We start from the raw sequence: 20,048 nt of genomic DNA on the forward strand, positions 1-20,048 counted from the left end.
TGTTAGCAAATCAAACACTGGCTGCAGTGGAGTGTAACTTTAGAAAAGTACTTTCTCTACTTTACTAACTCCACATTCCACTCCATTTCTATACATGTAATCTAATATATTACTACGTGTTTTATTGGTATTTCAGCAATTGTTTGTTTCTCAACGAATTCAGCATACCACACATTTTGAATAGGTAAACCAACAATTTCCAAAGTGTAAAAAACATTTGACAAATCCTACATATCTTACATACATGTTAATGAAATAAAACATCAGAGGCACGGTGTACTCAACAACATTTTATTGGAAGAGTACAATATTTATCGTCAGTGCTGCAACAAATGAACAACACGATCAAGTGATAAAAGTAACAATATCTTCAACACATTCACAAGTGTGGCACATTTCATATGCCTTTCACGGAAGTGCCAAACCAATCGCAGAAACGTCAACCTGTATTCAATGACGTGGTCTAGAATATAGTGTGTGCCTATGTTTTGCAAACTGACAATGGTATGAACAAAAACATTGTTAATGTTCTATATTTCAGCAATGAAATCTGACATTTGATTTATTATTTTAAGAAATGTAAGACATTTGTAAATGTCCTTAATTTTCATAGTAACAGAAAGTGAACTTGAATATTGGTTGTTTTCATCCGTATGTGCACTTGGTACTTACTATCTAACCTGCTACACATGCTATCGCACATATTACACAAACCATCAAGGAACCCTAGCAGTACATTTGAAATCCGCTCTACTGTATTGATATTTTAGATGTTACCGCTTACATCACATAACAATACTCAATCCATGTTTCTATTTCGTTTTCATATTATGTGGAAAATAAAACAAGTTATAGGTTCAACACATCTAACTTTCTTTTCCCTTCCATCTGTCATTGTCTCACTCATCACCTTGCAAACCTCTTATTTTTATGCACATGCAAATAAATAATAGGCCTATCATGTATCCATTTATCAAAATTCATAAAACATGTTTAGAATTGAAACCTTTCAGGTACAGAACATTCAATGGAACATGCAGTACATACTATAGATGTGTGTGAATGCACTTCACTGATCAGAATTATAGTGGAGAGCGAGAAACCACTTCTTTGCCCCCTGTGGCCACAGGACAAAATGCACAAACAATCCATGCTCAAACCAAAATACTGTACATGCACACACATATAGAAAAACAAACTCCATTTTAAACCAAAGACCATTAACATCAGTACTTTTTTCCCCCCAGAAATGAAAACCTTTAAAGCTAGACTCCATAATGGTGAAACAAAGTTACTAAAAACAACTAACACTGTTTTTCCCCCTCTGACATCATTGCACGCATGATAGAACAGCAGATTTAATACTACAAATGTTTTTTTTTTCACGCTGTGAAACGCTCCTCACCTCAAAACAAAAACAATAACAATGGTGGTGGGGCAAACAGTCGCGCCATTTCCCTGCAGAATCCACCTTCAAACGTGTAATTCACCTTATCATGCTCCTGTAGACCGTTATCACTATCTGGGTCAGTATTTCCTCATTGATTCCAAACATTTGTCTTTAAAAATAAACACTACCTTGATCAAATTGTTAATTATAATATGCTGGCCCTATTGTTTACATCTGTACATCCAATTATATTTTCTACGTTTGTTCTTACAAGTGCACTGTTTATATGTTTGAATTCTAGCTGAGGAGATTACCTTCTCATAGCTGTGCGTGGCAAGGTAGCGTAGAGGGACTGACTCGGGTGGCCCGGGCCTCGACCCATATGTCCAGCGCTAGCACTCACGGCTGACCACAGAGGCTGGGCCTGTCTGAAGGGAGGCCCATAGACAGGGGCAGAGGTCATGCTCATAGACCTAGTATGCATGGCTGGGGGTGGAGCATGATAGTAACCACCACTGACACTGGGGGCGTCCAATGTCACCTTGCGCTTCCATTCGTCCGGAGGTTCTGGAAGAGATCGTCGGTTGGCGGCGGAGTTGACGTTAGTGGCGATGGACTGAGGGAAGTTCTGGAATCGGAAGGCATCGTCCACCAGGCCCAGAGGGCTCCGGGAGGCAGCCTCCCAAGGGCTGGGGGGCTTGAGGGCAGCTTTTTCCTGCCAGGAGGTCTGCCTCCCGAGAGATGGATGGAAGACAGGGGTGGTCACAGGGGACATAGATGACTGGGAGGGCATGTAGGACATGGAGCACATCCGTCTGGGTAGGGACAGAGAGTAGCTTCTGCCAAGTCCCTGGAAGAAAAGGACATTGTACTGGATTGATGTGATTCTGGTAATATTAAGCATACTGTACACACTGGGGCTCAGGGTCAAAATATAAAATACCAAATATACTGTAATTCACATGTATTTATAAGGCATTAAATAAATGTGTTCATGACATTGTAACCCTCTGTTCCCAACAAAGAATTTGGGGTAGAATACACAGAAAAACAGTAGTTCTCCACAACCTGGTTTGGCCTGGATTGAGCCGAGAAGGGGAGAAGATTCTCATCCTGTGCACTGGAGTAAGGTGATTCATTTTGCGGTCCAATAAAACACACACAGTGTCAGAGAGCATTGCCTCCCGTGAAAGGGCAGGCTATCCCCTTTCAAACTCTTCAAAATGGACACAGGCCAATTCTACTCAACTGTGTGTTCATCACCGTCCATTACATTTCCCCATGATTATTGCTATTTTTTCACAACATAGAAGTCATATCACTCTCTCATACAGTGTCATTGTTGCCTGGAGATTAACACCTATAAATAATCACAGTAGTGAACGGCCCTCAAACCTAATGATGCAACATTACTGCACATTTTGTTCAGTGTTCATGTTCCAAACATATCTGGGTGACGTAATGGGGTCGTTTCTCCCTAAAATACATGAGTCCCCATGGCCAATTAAGACCAATGGATGGGAAGAGAGTTAGTTTTCAGCACTTACCTTTGGCATGGGTTGATCCTATCGGGTCTCTGCTTAGCAGAGCTAACTTTTCAAAAGGGATAGCAGGTTTTAAAGATGGTGAGTCTGAGCTATATTTGGAAACAGATGAGCCCTTTGCTCATAGCAGGTCTCCATGCAAACATTGGGTTTCAACAAAGACCTGTTTAGAGGACGTAACACATTGCCTTGTGGTTTATTGAAAACTTAAACTTACCAAAGCGTCTTATACAGGTGGAAAGGACTCAAATATAGTTTAATTTGCTGTAAAGTAGAAGATGTGATCTAACCTGCATGATGCACGGTGAGGCAATCATTGTTGTATCATTACTGTTTTTAACCAGATATTGCTTAAGGTACTAAGAATTGGCAACATTAATGAATACATAAGCAACATTAAAATAGAAGAGGTATTACAAATGAATAAAGAGTGTGGTACAATAATTAAAGTGTGATGCATTCATAAAAGAAAACGTTGCAAGAGTCCATGCAGTAGTAATGAAATATGAAAACATACACAGGGAAAGTTAAAGGGAGATATTTAATAGCAAGATTGTGCCGAGTACAAGAAGTGCAATATACAATGGAACAGATAAAAGAGGAAAAATAAATGTAACAAAGGACAGGAAAGGTAAAGTCAGCAATCTGGTTGGAAGGATTATTTGTAATATATATATATATATATATATATATATATATATATATATATATATATATATCAATTGCGTTTAACCTGAAAATAAATAATGTTTGATGAACAACTAAGTAACTGGCCATAATTGACAATAAAATACAAAATTCCACATTGTCAACAACACAAAGATGTAGAGGGGACTTTAAAAACACAATTAGCAAAAGCTTTGAGCTGTATCACACTATTAAATATAGTTTGGAATGAGACTGAAGGAATTGTAAGAGGTCTGCATCCAAATATAGTGCCTATTATTCTTCTTCTATTATTATATCTCTTCCAATCAGCGTCATCATAAAAGTATGGACAAACCCCCCTGTTTTTATGTAATGCACTCTCATTGCTATCATATTGCATACATTGCAAACATGATTTTGACTAGCATCCAACCTACCTACACTGTTTTACATTTCCTTATGGGTATGAACATTACTGTTCCAAAAATGGTAATGTTGCATGTGGTCATGAGACCACTGGTGAATAAAGGCTACCCTAAACATAAATTAATTTACAAAAAAAAAAGTGAGGCAAGGCACCATAGACAAACTAGAAATATTTCCTCTTTTCAGCTGCACACACAACTGATCTCATTTTGCTGAAATTACTCAACACGATGTATCCCTAGTGGAACCAAAGCTTCAGCCAAGGAGGGGACTTTTTTGTTGAATTCTGCCTCTTATGCCTAATGTGTATATCACTTTCCCCTGCTAGTATCTGTATCCTCATGAATGACCTGCGCTGCAGAAAACAATATAACAGCTACCTAACGAATTTACTTGCTAAACTGTGTATCAATAGCTAGCAAAATTAGCTAACTAGCTTCATTGGCAAACATTACCTTCATTGGTATTAGCAGAAGCTAACATTAGCTTCATTCACATCTTCATTAACAACACCTACAATAGTCTCTCATTCTCAATAGTTTTTCAATCAGCTGAGAAACACTCACGTACAGCTACAATAGCCTCTAATTTCATTGTTTTACAAGCTATAAAGCAAACAGACAGCATTATCAAGTTGAAGTGGGGCGTTAACTCAAGCAAAGGAGGTAGATCGAGGAGGGGTGGCCAATTAATGATAACAACCATATGAAGTGATATCTATCTATTGAAATATTCTGTCTGTATAAAATCACTGCTATAAGCCAGATAGTTGGTCTGGAAAATGACTTCAGTGAGACAGAGGCATTTGGTTTTCTTATGTTAATTTCCTATAAATGTAAATGTCCTGCTATTTCTTTCAACATTTTGGTAAAGCATTGTTTCCCCTTGTTGACCTGTCATGCATATTGCACATTCTTTAAAGATTGAATTCATTGTTTAGTTTTGTTGTTCTAAGTTGTAATTTAAAATGTTTTGTGCTATGTTTGCATACTATGTACAGCAGAAAGTAAGAAGATATAGGATGACATTTTGAAACTGCAACAATGCAAAGATATTACCAAAAACAAGTTAATTATATATATATATTTTTAAATAAATGGTTCTCTAGAAAAGGTAAGAAATAGTGTATAATCTCTGCATTTTCTGCAACATCAAAATGGGGCAGTGGGTTGGAACTAGTGTTGGAGAACGACATGCCTCCACTGTTTGGTTGCTACCGCTTGTTTTTTGGCAGAAAATGTAGGCCGAGGAGCCATTTGAATGGTACCTCTAGAGAGGACATCAGCATCAAAGGGTATAGAAGACAAAGATGCTGAGTTGACACTGAGAGATAGCTGACAGGGAGTGCTTGTGGGTATAGGGCAGTGGGTGCTTGGAGCTTGATGAGCTTTGTTGGCGCTATCATGCACAGCAGGTGAAGCATTATGCTTCCAATCCAGTTGCTTGCTAACTGGGAGTGGTTCACTTGACTGTGTAGGTTGACAGTCAAAAGGGTATAGGACACTCACCGATCTAGTAGACTTAGCAGGAGCTATGGGCTTGCTTTGTTGTTTTGCTGGGGGAAGGTCATGGCCAGGGTAAGAGTAAGGAGAAATGGTAAAGGCAGGTCTAGGGCTGACAACAGGGGCAGGTTTAGGGCTCAAGGTTGGGTTTGACTCAGGGGTTGGGATGGGGGCCGTTTTGAGGCTAGGGCTAAGGCCTTCAGCCTCAGTGCCTACGTTATATCTAAAGAGTGATGAGTCCAGCTGATAGGGCTGATGTTTCATGACATCTAGGGCATCCAGGTGCTTGGAGGGTTGTGGTTTGGTTTTCACAGTGGCCTTTGGTTTGATTTTTGGACTTGTTGAATAGGGCTGTTTAGCTGCTGCAGGGGGGTAGAAAGGAGCATGAAGGGGATTGTATGACACAGGAGGTGGGGCTCGGATGTTGGAAGAGTATCTCCAAGCACCTGGAAGGGAGGCGGTGGGGGAAGGAGACTTTGCTTTGTTGGCCTGAACTGTTTCGGCATCCACCACAAACTTCTTCATACGGGTCTGCCTCTTGGCAAAGAGTTCGGCACCTCTTCCCCTCAGAGTTGGACCATTTATGGCTGGACTAACATGGCCCTCAGAGATGTGACCCATTGAAGAAGTAGGTGGTGCCTTGGCTGCGTGGCTGTAAGAGCTCCCTCGTTGGGGTGGGCACGATGCCACCGAAGGATTTGGGGACTTATTCTTTGAGACTGTGGGTTGGCGAGGTGCCGTGTGAGTTGGGTTCGGGGCCTGAATACTCACTGGGGACCGCGGTGGCTGTGGACTCCAGCTATTCATGGTTGGATGAAGTTGAGAGGGTGATGTTGAGTTGGCTGGTGCCCCAGTGTTCATGGGTGGCTGTGGTCGTGACTGAGTTTGGGGTGGTTCCCGAGGGTTCGCCGTTTGCTGAGGCGAAAGCCAGTCTTGTTGTTTGAAGTATTGCTGAGGAGGAGACCCCACTGGATTTGGGAAAGATGCCGGGATTGGACTCCTTGCCAGGTGAAGTAGCACATTCGAGGGACTCTCCTTCAACCATGGTGGACAGACTGGGTTAATGATAGGCTTTGGGGCAACAGGTGGGGGATTCTTGTGCTTGACTGTTTGGGGTTGCATAAAGTTGCATGCCTCAGCACCAAGACTAAAGTAGTCTTCCTCTTCGCCTGACTCAATATATGATCTTCTTTCCCCTCTGTTTTGAATATAGGCATTGGAGGGTTGATCAGAGGCCGCTCTATTAGCACCTCTTCTTTTTGAGTCTGGTAGGATGCCCGTCTTTATCGCTGGTACAGATATGCGTTCGTCACGCGAAGCTATGAAGTCCCCAGTTGGGGACCAGACCTGTGGAACTGTGTGTATAGGGACTGATACCTTGAATTTGAGTTCATGATGCTTCACTGGGCTAGTGACACCACTAAGAGGAGAAAATGGGACAGGCACTCTGTTTTGGGATCCCAAGAAGGGCTTAGCTGTTCTGTTGGGCACAAGAGGCTTTGGTATGGCACTAGCTAGGAGGTTGGGCATACTGTTCATCATGTGAGCATATTGTTGCATCTCCTGTTGGTTTTCTTTGTACTGCAGATGTTGATTGCCATGACCATCCATGTAGATCTGACCAGCATGCCTTTCACTGTATTGAATTTGATTGGATTGCACATACGTTTCATCTGTTTTGTAAGACTTGTACATTTCTGTGTCTTCAAGCTCTACGATACCTTTGACGGGTAAGCCTTTGCGCCTCATTTCCTCGTGCTCTAGGGCAATCTCATCCATCCTCTGGCGGCGCTGCACAAACATTGCCACGCCCTTGCCTTTTGTCTCTGGCAGTTGCTCCATCTCTTCCAGGTGGTGAAATATCTTGTCTATTCCAAGGTTCTCCCAGTTTAAATTGACGTCTCGGTCTCGTACATTCACTGTGTAGTCTTCATCAAGTTCTGAATAATCATTCGTGGCCAAAGTAAACCTGACCGTTTTGCCGTATTCACTTTCTTCGTCTTTGCCGCTTTGGTCGTCAAACTGGTGCTGACCTGTCCCGTAGCTGACAAGTGTATACTTCTTAACCCTTTGCCGACGCTTCTTGAACATTAACACCCCTCTGTTTCTGGGATTTGGTGCATCGGTCAACAGCAAAGCAATGCGTTTACATTTAGACTTGGCTTCCTTCACCTGCCTGTCTGACTGGCTCTCACTCTGTCTGGGCCCTGTGAGGGAGAGATGAGGAGAGAGCACAGAGATAGAAAGAGAATGTAATTACATAAATTATAATTGTTTGCTACCTCAGAATGATGCATATGTAATGTGAGATGGTATCACATAAAAGTAGCCCACATACAGTACATTACAAGAGAACTGTCTACCCATTTCATATGATCTGTGTCTTGAGAATGTCATCAACCGATTCATTTTTGCTTTAGGGTGTAGCTTTCTCAATTGCCATTTAAGTTCAAGTGCATTCGGAAAGTATTCAGAGCCCTTCACCTTTTCCACATTTTGTTACGTAACAGCCGTATTCTAAAAGGCAATACATAATTTTGATCTCCTCATCAATTTACACACAGTACCCCATAATGACAAAGCAAAAACAGGTTTAGATTTTTTCGCAAATGTATAAAAAATAAAAAAACTGAAATATAACATTTACATAAGTATTCAGACCCTTTACGCAACACTTTGTTGAAGCATCTTTGGCAGCCTCGAGTCTTCTTGGCTATGATACTACAAGCTTGGCATACCTGTATTTGGAGAGTTTCTCAATTTCTTCTCTGCAGATTCTCTCAAGCTCTTTCAGGCGGGCAGCGGAAACGTCACATCTTGGCACATCTTTTATCAGGTCTCTCCAGAGATGTTGGATTCAAGTCCGTGCTATGGCTGGGCCACACAAGAACATTCAGAAACTTGCCCCCCGAAGCTACTCCTGCGTTGTTTTGGTTGTGTGCTTAAGGTCATTGTCCTGTTGGAAGGTGAACCTTCGCCCCAGCCTGAGGCCTTGAGCGCCCTGGAGTTTTCATCAAGGATCTCTCTGTACTTTGCTCTGTTCATCTTTCCCTCAATCCTCACCAGTCTCCCAGTCCCTGCCACTGAAAAACATCCCCACAGCATGATGCTGCCACCACCATTCTTCACCGTAGGGATGGTATTGGCCAGGTGATGAGAGGTGCCTGGTTTTCTCCAGATGTGACGCTTGGCCAAGAGTTCAATCTTGAATCTTGTTTCTCATGGCCTGAGAGTCCTTTAGGTGCCAAACTTCAAGCAGGCTATCATGTGCCTTGCTTTTGAAAGGCCTGATTGGTGATGTGCTGCAGAGATGGTGGACCTTCAGGAAGGTTCTCCCATCTCCACAGAGGAGCTCTGTCAGAGTGACCATTGGGTCATTAGTCACCTGCCTGACCAAGGCCCTTCTCAGTTTGGCTGGGCGGCCAGCTCTAGGAAGAGTCTTGGTGGTTACAAACTTCTTCCACTTAAGAATGATGGAGGTCACTGTTTTCTTGGGGACCTTCAATGCTGCAGACATTTTTTGATACCCTTCCCCCGATCCAATCCTCCAACACAATCCTGTCTCGGAGCTCTACAGACAGTTCCTTCGAACTCATGGCTTGGTTTTTGCTCTGACATGCACTGTCAAATGTGGCACCTTACATAGACAGGTGTGTGCCTTTCCAAATTATGTCCAATCAATTTGATTTACCACATGTGGACTCCAATCAAGTTGTAGAAACATCTCAAGGATGATCAATGGAAACAGCAAACGGTCTGAATACTTATGTAAATAAGTTATTTCAGGGTTTTTTTGTTATACATTTGCAAAACTTATGGGGTATTGTGTGAAGATTGGCGAGGAAAAACATAAATTGAATACATTTTAGAATAAGGCTGTAAGTTAACAAAGTGAAGGGGTCTGAATACTTTCCGAATGCATTGTACATGGTGATAGCTGTAGAATATAATGGATATTGAATAGAAATATCTGATTAATACTATACAATGTCAAGTAGTTAATCTTTTGACATTGTTCAACTTAGTTGCTTGTGACTTATTGATCTCAGCACCTATGGTAAATCTAGCCATTCTTAGTCTGGAATATAATTGAATTAGTATGGTTCACATCTAATCCTTTGCCCTTCTGCAAAACAGTTAGTGTTTATGAATGTACAGTGCTAATATCATGACATGATTCATGAGGAAAGGAATTTATCACGTACCGTACCTTAGTTTACTACATTATAAATAGAAGTCGTGGAGGCAGACAATTTTGGAAACAACAAGCTCTATTATTTCATAATGTATTACAAATCATTCGAACATTAATGACCAATATTTTAGAGTAACCTTTCTCTTCATAACATTTAGACATCTCCAAAATAAAAGGAACAAATAGAGAGCTAGAGATTTGAAATGTAATTCCAGACCTTCTATTTATTATCCTGTCACGATGACTCCTGACAAATGTCTTTCCTATCATATTGTATTATAGCAAACACTTCCCTTTACTTGAAGCTTCCACCCTAAGGTCTACGGAACACTGTCATCCATTGACGTGATGGATGTCATATAAACTGACTGCACAGTTTTAGCTAAACCCATTATAGTTACCTAGCCACTTACCTGTAGCTTATATAAAGACCCTGTGCAGTCGAGTAATACTTTTATTATTAAGTAGCAAACGAATACAAGTTAGATTTTAGTCAGTTGACATTTTGATTTTATTTTGATTTTATCCTAGAGCTATAAAGTTTTTATAGTGCTCACTAGAGGATGATAATATATGTATTTTTGCTGATAAATACATCCAATTTACATACTAGGATTTGTAACATTAGACAACAGACACAACCTGTCAATATTACAACTTTCATCTTTACATTAAAATAATATGTTAACTACTATACTCCTACATTGTTGCCAAATGAACACTTTAAATCTTAAAAGGGATGTTCAGTATTATACTATACAGAAGCAACAAATCTATGGAAGTAATGCAGTGCCTTTTTAAATGTTCATGGCCAAATCAACTTAAATCAACTAAGTTATTTTGTTTAAAGTTACTTGAATTGAAGGTGATCCAGCTTTTTTTAACAGGCACCACATGCCACCATCACTCCCATTGTTTTTAGCTAGTGGTGGCTAAATTTAGCTGAAGTTGAAAGAAAACCATCTAAAATTACATTTTAAAATACTCAACTTCTCCTTAAACACTTCAAATAAGTTATTGCGAAATGTCTTGAAGCACCAGTTTATGTTCGGTCAACCTGATTTATCCATGTTTTTCTGTTATTGTCCATCTGCCAGTGTTGTAGACTGAATGAACGCAAATTATTCATTGCATTTGATATAGTTGAGACTTTAAAAAAGAATAACAATGTATAAACACATAATGACACTTTGTGTTAATTTAAATAATATTTATCAAAACATCTGTGGCCCCATTGAAAACGTCACATTTAATGAAAAAAAAACGAAATCGACTACTTAATAAATATATTGTTTGCACGGTGTTTGCAACAAAGTTTTTTGCCATGTGCATAGAGCAAGCAGACAGCAAATCCAAAGAGGGTAAACATTCAGCAACGTTGGACTGCTACTTTTAATGTGCTTTCAGTATCACCTGGACCTGCCGACTCTGCAACTGTGTCCTTTTATTTTTAGGTCCACATTGCAAGATGCAATAAAAACACTAGTGTCATTTCAGAGCTAACTTAGGGGGGGGTCTATGAGGCAAGAAAATTGAGGAGCTAACTTTCCATTACACAGTCAAAGCTAACGGTTTGAAGGGGATCGGGTGTCAAGCCAGGATGACACATGTTGGTGTCCGTCAAATTAACATCTGCCAGCCTCATCAGAGGCATGGTCGTATTTTATTCTTATCCACTCAGACTATTAAATGCACAGGAGAGTCAGCCTATAAGCCCAGTTCAAATAAAACACACATCCCAGCAGTCATGCCCTTTAGTCCAAATTCAAACATTGCATCATTATCTATTTTGCTTTATAAACGTCACTGTACTTTGTAGCAGCAATAACAGCAGTTCATTGACATGACAAAGAACATGATTTAAGTGACAACAAGCCAGTTACATTTTGACATGCCTTTTCTTTTCAAATTATTGCATTAAAATAACATTTCTAACATTGTTTTATTTCATTATAAGCCGAATGCGACACAGAGAAAGTTACCACATAGTTTTGAGTTGCACAGACTTACATTGGTACACGATCTACAGTAAATGAATGAGGGGGTGGGGGGAGGAGGAGGGTGGCTACTTACGTGCGCGCCTCACCCTGTGTCTGCTGGGACTGGGGAGATCTCTCTCAGACGCAGAGTTCCACTGCTCTGCCTGCTCAGCACCCTGCGCTGAAATTCCAAAGGATAGATGAGCAGGAGGTGCTTCGCTGTGCCCTCCTTCCTCCAGAGACTCAACACTCCCATTCCCCCTGGCCCCGGTCCCAGAGCCCAGCCTCCTGCCGTCCCCCCTGGGTTGCCCATGGGTCAGAGTTAGGGTCATCTCACTCCGGCCAATGGAGGAAGAGGAGGATGACCGTTGCCTTGACATTTGACACAAGTTGGGGTTCGGGGTGGGGGCTTGTGGGGACTTTGGGGGAATCGGTGAAGGGGTGCTTGGGTAGGATTCGGCATCGGAGCTCAAGGATTCCCCAGGGTAGACGCTACCTGGCCCCTGTGATAAGGTGTCTATCTCCTGGCTTCTGCTGGGGCTCAGTCCACTGACCTGGCTACGTTCTTCCGGGCTGTAGTTCGATGGTGGTCTCTGATGTTCCACCATGGCTTTCTTGGTGTATGGTTCAGGGGACTCCACAGAATGGGGGGACTCGGCCTGTCTAATGTGGGTGTGCTGCGGATCTATGGGGAGCTCTGTATCACTCTTCCTTTCTTCATAGTAGGATCCATCCCGGGACTCTGAGATGTAAAGGTCGTCAGAGGAGTGGCCGTACTCAGAGACTGACCAAGAGTCCATGACAGTGCTCTCCTGGTCCTCTGTTTCTGGCTCCATGTCTAGTATGTTACAGACACAGACAGTGTCCTGGATGTGACAAATGCAACATTTAGAACAAGACAAGAGACAAGAGAGCATGATAAATAAGAAGACAGGGACCTTCCACTAAGAAATTGATCACGTATACAGTATTAAGTATTCATTATCAATGTCAACAATATCTCCTTGCAGCTGTAAACACAAAGCAGCAAAGCAATGTGATACGATTTGAACACGCACACAGACACATGCACACATGTGCATGCATCAACGTACATGCAAACACGCACATAACACACACACACACCACCATCATTGTCAATTCTGATGAGAGAATTCTTTAACTATCTCAAGCAGTGAAGTTAATATTTGATGTTTAAATTAAATTAGCTAATGACACCAAATACAAGCAACTACAGTTCTAACTTATGCAGCTGATTTAGCCACATGTTCCACAAGAAATTGAGTTTGCAATTCAGCTACTGTGTGATCAATGCATTCTTTATTCCTAATAGGAGGCGCAGTGGCTTGCGTCAGCAATTTCTTCAGCACTGCCACCACTCTAAATGGAATGGTATGCAATATCACACTGGAAACAGCATTCACATCCAAGGCGGTTTTCCAAGCTATGATTTATACAAAGAGAGTTTTTTTCCACTCCTCCATACAAACATATCACTCGGCTGAGCGGATTTGGATTGCTGGCATTTCCATTTAAGAACTAAATCCTAGATGTGTTTGATAAAGTGTTGCCAAAAAGAAGTCTCAAAGTTAAATAGCAACAAAGCCACTGCTACTTAATTACAGTTAAGGGTAGCACTTTATATGATAGTACTGTTGCTAAGGAAGCTCTTTTTTAAAAATGTTTTATTAAGGGAGCTCTTTATTTCATATTGTGGCACAGTAAAAGTGTAATATGTAAGAAATGCATGAGCAAATAACACTTTTAATTTTCCCATAACGAAAATCACCAAAAAATTCCCTAACAGTTGTACTATATCCTTCCTGTTTGGCCCTGTCCGGGGGTGTCCTCGGATGGGGCCACAGTGTCTCCTGACCCCTCCTGTCTCAGCCTCCAGTATTTATGCTGCAGTAGTTTGTGTCGGGGGGCTGGGGTCAGTTTGTTATATCTGGAGTACTTCTCCTGTCCTATTCGGTGTCCTGTGTGAATCTAAGTGTGCGTTCTCTAATTCTCTCCTTCTCTCTTTCTTTCTCTCTCTCGGAGGACCTGAGCCCTAGGACCATGCCCCAGGACTACCTGACATGATGACTCCTTGCTGTCCCCAGTCCACCTGGCCATGCTGCTGTTCCAGTTTCAACTGACCTGAGCCCTAGGACCATGCCCCAGGACTACCTGACATGATGACTCCTTGCTGTCCCCAGTCCACCTGGCCATGCTGCTGCTCCAGTTTCAACTTCCACCTGACTGTGCTGCTGCTCCAGTTTCAACTGTTCTGCCTTATTATTATTAGACCATGCTGGTCATTTATGAACATTTGAACATCTTGGCCATGTTCTGTTATAATCTCCACCCGGCACAGCCAGAAGAGGACTGGCCACCCCACATAGCCTGGTTCCTCTCTAGGTTTCTTCCTAGGTATTGGCCTTTCTAGGGAGTTTTTCCTAGCCACCGTGCTTCTACACCTGCATTGCTTGCTGTTTGGGGTTTTAGGCTGGGTTTCTGTACAGCACTTTGAGATATCAGCTGATGTACGAAGGGCTATATAAATAAATTTGATTTGATTTGATTTGATTTGTACTACAAACTACCCCAAAACAAGCCCTACATATTAGAAACTACCCAAAACAGTTACTGCAAACATCTTCAATACCAGAAATAACCCCAAAATACTAGAAACTAAAGCAAACAGACACCCCAGACTACCTCAAGCATCCAAAAAATACCAGACTACCCCAAACAGCTACTTTTTGTTTTTGCATAGTTTTGTGGAAGCTGTTTTGGGTAGTTTCTTGTATGGGGTTGTTTGTAGTTATCTGTGGTAATATGGGGTAAATAGTAGGACCTGTGTTTCAGTAAATCTTGAGTGATGTAATTCTTACAGGAGGGAGGGAATTTGATTTGATTGGTTGAGAGAACATGTGAATTGAGTTGTGAGTTGAGTTACCCTGTGAGGAGGCTAGGTAGAGCACACGTTGCTATCAGTGGTGTAAAGTAAAAATACTTTAAAGTACTACTTAAGTCATTTTGGGGGTATCTGTACTTTACTATTTATATTTTTGAAAACTTTTACTTTTACTTCACCACATTCCCATTGAAAATAATGTACTTTCTACTCTATACAAATCTCTGACACCCAATAATACATTTTGAATGCTTAGCAGGACAGGAAAATAATGTTACCGAAGGAGATGGAAGCCGATTTTACGATCTCGTAACCAATTGTGTTATTGTGTATGTTTATTCGCGTTATTTGTAACTTATTTTGTACATAATGTTTCTGCCACCATGTCTTATGACTGAAAAAACAGCTTCTTGATATCAGGGCAGCGAAAGCTCACCCCATTCTGAAGGAATTCTTCTTCTTCAATGAGTCGGACGGGAAGGATTTACTCCAGACACCCAACCCTTATCCCCGTCATTTTCAGGAGGAAAAGACGGAGATACAGTTGAAGTCAGAAGTTTACATACACCTTAGCCAAATACATTTAACAATTCCTGACATTAACAATTCCTGACATTTAATCCTAGTATAGTCCCTGTCTTAGGTCAGTTAGGATCACCATTTTATTTTAAGAATGTGAAATGTCAGAATAACAGTAGAGAGAATGATTTATTTCAGATTTTATTTATTTCATCACATTCCCAGTGGGTCAGAAGTTTACATACACTCAATTAGTATTTGGTAGCATTGGCTTAAAATTGTTTAACATGGGTCAAACGTTTCGGGTAGCCTTCCACAATAAAGGTGAATTTTGGCCCATTCCTCCTGACAGAGCTGGGTTACTTGAGTCTCCTTGCTCGCACATGCTTTTTCAGTTCTGCCCACATATTTTCTATAGGATTGAGGTCAGGGCTTTGTGATGGCCACTCCAATACCTTGACTTTGTTGTCCTTATGCCATTTTGCCACAACTTTGGAAATATGCTTGGGGTCATTGTCCATTTGGAAGACCCACTTACGACCAAGCTTTAACTTCTTGTCTTGAGATGTTGTAACAATATATCCACATAATTTTCCTGCCTCATTATGCCATATATTTGTGAAGTGCACCAGTCCCTCCTGCAGCAAAGAACCCCCACAACATGATGCTGCCACCCCCATGCTTCACGATTGGGATGTTGTTCTTCAGCTTGCAAGCTTCCTCCTTTATCCTCCAAACATATCAATGGTCATTATGGCCAAACAGTTCTATTTTTGTTTCATCAGACCAGAGGACATTTCTCCAAAACGTATGATCTTTGTCCCCATGTGCAGTTGCAAACCATAGTCTGGCTTTTCTCATGGCGGTTTTGGAGTACTGGCTTCTTCCTTGTGAGCGGCCTTTCAGGTTATGTCAATATAGGATTCGTTTTATTGCAGATATAGATACTTTTGTACCTGTTTCGTCCAGCATCTTCACAAGGTCCATTGCTGTTGTTCTGGGATTGATTTGCACTTTTCACACCAAAGTACGTTCATCTCTAGGAGACAGAGCGCGTCTCCATTCTGAGTGGTATGATGGATGCAGGGTCCCATGGTGTTTATACTTGCGTACTATTGTTTGTACAGATGAACGTGGTACCTTCAGGCATTTGGAAATTGCTCCCAAGGATGAACCAGACTTGTGGAGGTCTACATTTTTCTGAGATCTTGAATGATTTCTTTTGAAAGGCACTGAGTTTGAAGGTAGGCCTTGAAATACATCCACAGGAACACCGTCAATTGACTCAAATTATGTCAATTAGCCTATCAGAAGCTTCTAAAGCCATGACATCATTTTCTGGAATATTCCAAGCTGTTTAAAGGTACAGTCAACTTAGTGTATGTTAACTTCTGACCCACTGGAATTGTGATACAGTGAATTATTAAGTGAAATAATCTGTTTGTAAACAATTGTTGAAAAAATGACTTGTGTCATCCACAAAGTAGATGTCCTAACCGACTTGCCAAAACAATAATTTGTTATCAGGAAATTTGTGGAGTGGTTGAAAAACTAGTTTTAATGACACCAAGCTAAGTGTATGTAAACTTCCGACTTGAACTGAATCGTGGACGACGGTCCGTGTGCCTTGTAAGGATCCATAGCCGAGAGGGTAATCTACCTTTATTATCAGTCCTATTAGCCAATGTGCATTAGACGAACTACGAGCACGTATATCCTACCAACGGGACATTAAAAACTGTAATAAAACTGTAATAAAAACTGTAATGTTTCACTGAGTCGTGGCTGAACGACGACATGATTAACATACTGCTAGCGGGTATTAAGCTTTTCGTCAGGATAGAACAGCGGTAAGATGAGAGGCGACGCCTATGCATATTTGTAAACAACAGCAGGTGCACGAAATCTAAGGAAGGCTCAAGGTTTTGCTTGGCTGAGGTAGAGTATCTCATGATAAGCTGTAGACCACCCTATTTACCAGGAGATTACATCTATATTTTTCTGTCTATATACTACTGCAAATCAATGCTGGCACTTAGACCGCACTCAATGAGCTGCATACAGCCATAAGCAAAAAGGAAAAAGCTCATCCAGAGGTGGCGCTCCTAGTGGCCGGGGACATTAATGCAGGGAAACTCAAATAAGTTTTACCTACATTTCTATCAGTATGTTAAATGTGCAACCAGAAGAAAAAATCTCTAGACCACCTTTACTCCACATACAAAGACGCATACAAAGCTCTCCCTCGCCCTCCATTTGGCAAATCTGACCATAATTATATCCTCCTGATTCCTGCTTACAAGCAAAAAAATCAGGAAGCACCAGTGACTCAGTCAATAAGAAAGTGGTCAGATGAAGCAGATGCTAAGCTACAGGAATGTTTTGCTAGCACAGACTGGAATATGTCCTGGGATTCCTCCGATGGCATTGAGCAGTACACCACATAAGTCACTGGCTTTGTTGATAAGTGCATCAATGACTTCAACCCCACAGTGACCGTACGTACATACCCCAACCAGAAGCCATGGATTACAGGCAACATCCTCACTGAGTTCAAGGCTTCTCAACAGCTTCTACCCCCAAGCCATAAGACTCCTGAACAGCTAATCAGACCCCTCTTTTACACTGCTGCTACTCTCTGTTTATAATCTATACATAGTCACTTTAACTCTACCTGCATGTACATATCACCTCAACCCTCGACTAACCACTGCCCCCGCACAATGACTCTATACTGGTAACCCCTGTATATAGCCTCACTAGTTATTTTGCTGCTGCTGTTGAATTATTTGTTACTTTTATTTTCTATTTTTTCTTTATATATATTTTACTTAACACTTCTTTTTTAAAACATTTTTTATTAACTTCTTAAATCATTGTTGGTTAAGGGCTTGTTGTAAGTAAGCATTTCACTGTAAGGTTGTACCTGTTGCATTCGGAGCATGTGACAAATAACATTTGATTTGATTTGAAATGGTCCAGTCACATGCTTATCAAGAGAACATACATGGTCATCCCTACTGCCTCTGGCAGACTCACTAAACACATATACTTTGTTTGGAAATGATGTCTGAGTGTTGGAGTGTGCCCCTGGCTATCCATACTTTTAGTCCTATACTCAAGTAGTATTTTACTGGGCAAGTTTCACTTTCACCTGAGTCATTTTCTATTAAAGTATCTTCACTTTTACTCAAGTATGACAATTGGGTACTTTTTCTACCAGGTTGCTAAAGATTCTGATGCAACTACACATTGTGTGAGCTCTCTTTCTAGAGCATGAAAGGCAGTTCTTATTCAGGATTTAAAGGGAAATTATTCTCCAAACTCTAATTTAGTCAAATGTTTTCAGCACTTTAAAGTAGTCTAATATCAAAATGAGTCCATGTCCAGTTATATGTCAAAATAGCAAATATAAGTACCATGTCATTTCCAAATGTGCTTATGTTTTCCATAAATTTTGGGTTGAGACATAATATGGATCTGCACGACATATGGCCAGAGACATGGACTCTTCTTGACAAAATACTTCTCTGGAGGTCTGAAAACATCTGCAAAACTTCAATCTTGGATTTGTATTTTTTAAATTTACTTAACTCATTGAGCCCACCTTGTGGAATGGTCCGCAATTGCCGTAGTGGTGCAACAATAGCTACACATTTTACCATGTTAAGGGACCTTTATGCCTAAAGTTGATGGCATCAACCTTGATTTACAGAGAAACCATTGCGCCAACCGTTTAAGATATACTGCACTATCAGCATTAACTAGGACTAACATACAGCAGACTACATTTAAGGGTCTCCAAAGCTAGTATGTCACCTCTTATCTCGGTTACCCAGAAGTAAAATCTGCGCCAAATTGTCACTTCCTACATGTGAACCTGTCCATGATATTTTTATTTATTTATTTATTTTACCTTTATTTAACCAGGTAGGCAAGTTGAGAACAAGTTCTCATTTACAATTGCGACCTGGCCAAGATAAAGCAAAGCAGTTCGACAGATAAAACGACACAGAGTTACACATGGAGTAAAAACAAACATACAGTCAATAATGCAGTATAAACAAGTCTATATACAATGTGAGCAAATGAGGTGAGAAGGGAGGTAAAGGCAAAAAAGGCCATGATGGCAAAGTAAATACAATATAGCAAGTAAAATACTGGAATGGTAGTTTTGCAATGGAAGAATGTGCAAAGTAGAAATAAAAAATAATGGGGTGCAAAGGAGCAAAATAAATAAATAAATTAAAATTAAATACAGTTGGGAAAGAGGTAGTTGTTTGGGCTAAATTATAGGTGGGCTATGTACAGGTGCAGTAATCTGTGAGCTGCTCTGACAGTTGGTGCTTAAAGCTAGTGAGGGAGATAAGTGTTTCCAGTTTCAGAGATTTTTGTAGTTCGTTCCAGTCATTGGCAGCAGAGAACTGGCGGCCAAAGAAAGAATTGGTTTTGGGGGTGACTAGAGAGATATACCTGCTGGATAGATTAGTCACCCCTCAGAGCTGGTACTTTGAGATAAAGCATATTTTCGTATTTCATAAGAAGTGCTTACTCTTCACTGCCATACTTTGATATTTAAGTCCTCAAGCCGCGACTGTGCAGCCACCTCTTGGCCGCTGAGATGTCTGTGACACGAGCTAGTAGCATATTTCTAATATGATCTATGACAATGTTTCTCAGAAGTAGGTCAAGATACCCGTCTTTCTTTTCCATGGAGTTGAGAGTTGTTTTGCAAGGGATCCATGTTCAAATAGGGATGAACAAGGGGACGTTCAGCAAGACACAACGTTTTGGAACATTCAAATAGAAATATGCCATGTTGCAAAAACATGCCTCTCTGACATGTAGAATAAGAATCATTGTATTTCTATTTGCAACATTCGACAACATTTGGCTACTGAACAGGACCATGGAACTAATTAGGGGCACATGGCTACAGTCCA

At 40.9% G+C, this 20,048-nt stretch overlaps 1 protein-coding gene across 1 annotated transcript; it reads right to left on the reverse strand.

The window, feature by feature from the left end:
* Nucleotides 1-275: 275 nt before the first annotated feature.
* Nucleotides 276-12,021, reverse strand: LOC109900408 (synaptopodin-2). Its single transcript, XM_020496098.2, has 3 exons — nt 11,779-12,021; nt 5,517-7,717; nt 276-2,240 (listed from the first exon to the last, which is right to left on the reverse strand). The coding sequence occupies exons 1-3, from the start codon at nt 12,014-12,016 to the stop codon at nt 1,701-1,703; spliced, it is 2,979 nt and encodes a 992-aa protein (XP_020351687.2). The 5' UTR covers nt 12,017-12,021; the 3' UTR covers nt 276-1,700.
* Between the last annotated feature and the right edge of the window lie 8,027 nt (nt 12,022-20,048).

The sequence above is a fragment of the Oncorhynchus kisutch genome, linkage group LG12 (genome assembly GCF_002021735.2).
Source record: "Oncorhynchus kisutch isolate 150728-3 linkage group LG12, Okis_V2, whole genome shotgun sequence".
NCBI lineage: Eukaryota > Metazoa > Chordata > Actinopteri > Salmoniformes > Salmonidae > Oncorhynchus > Oncorhynchus kisutch.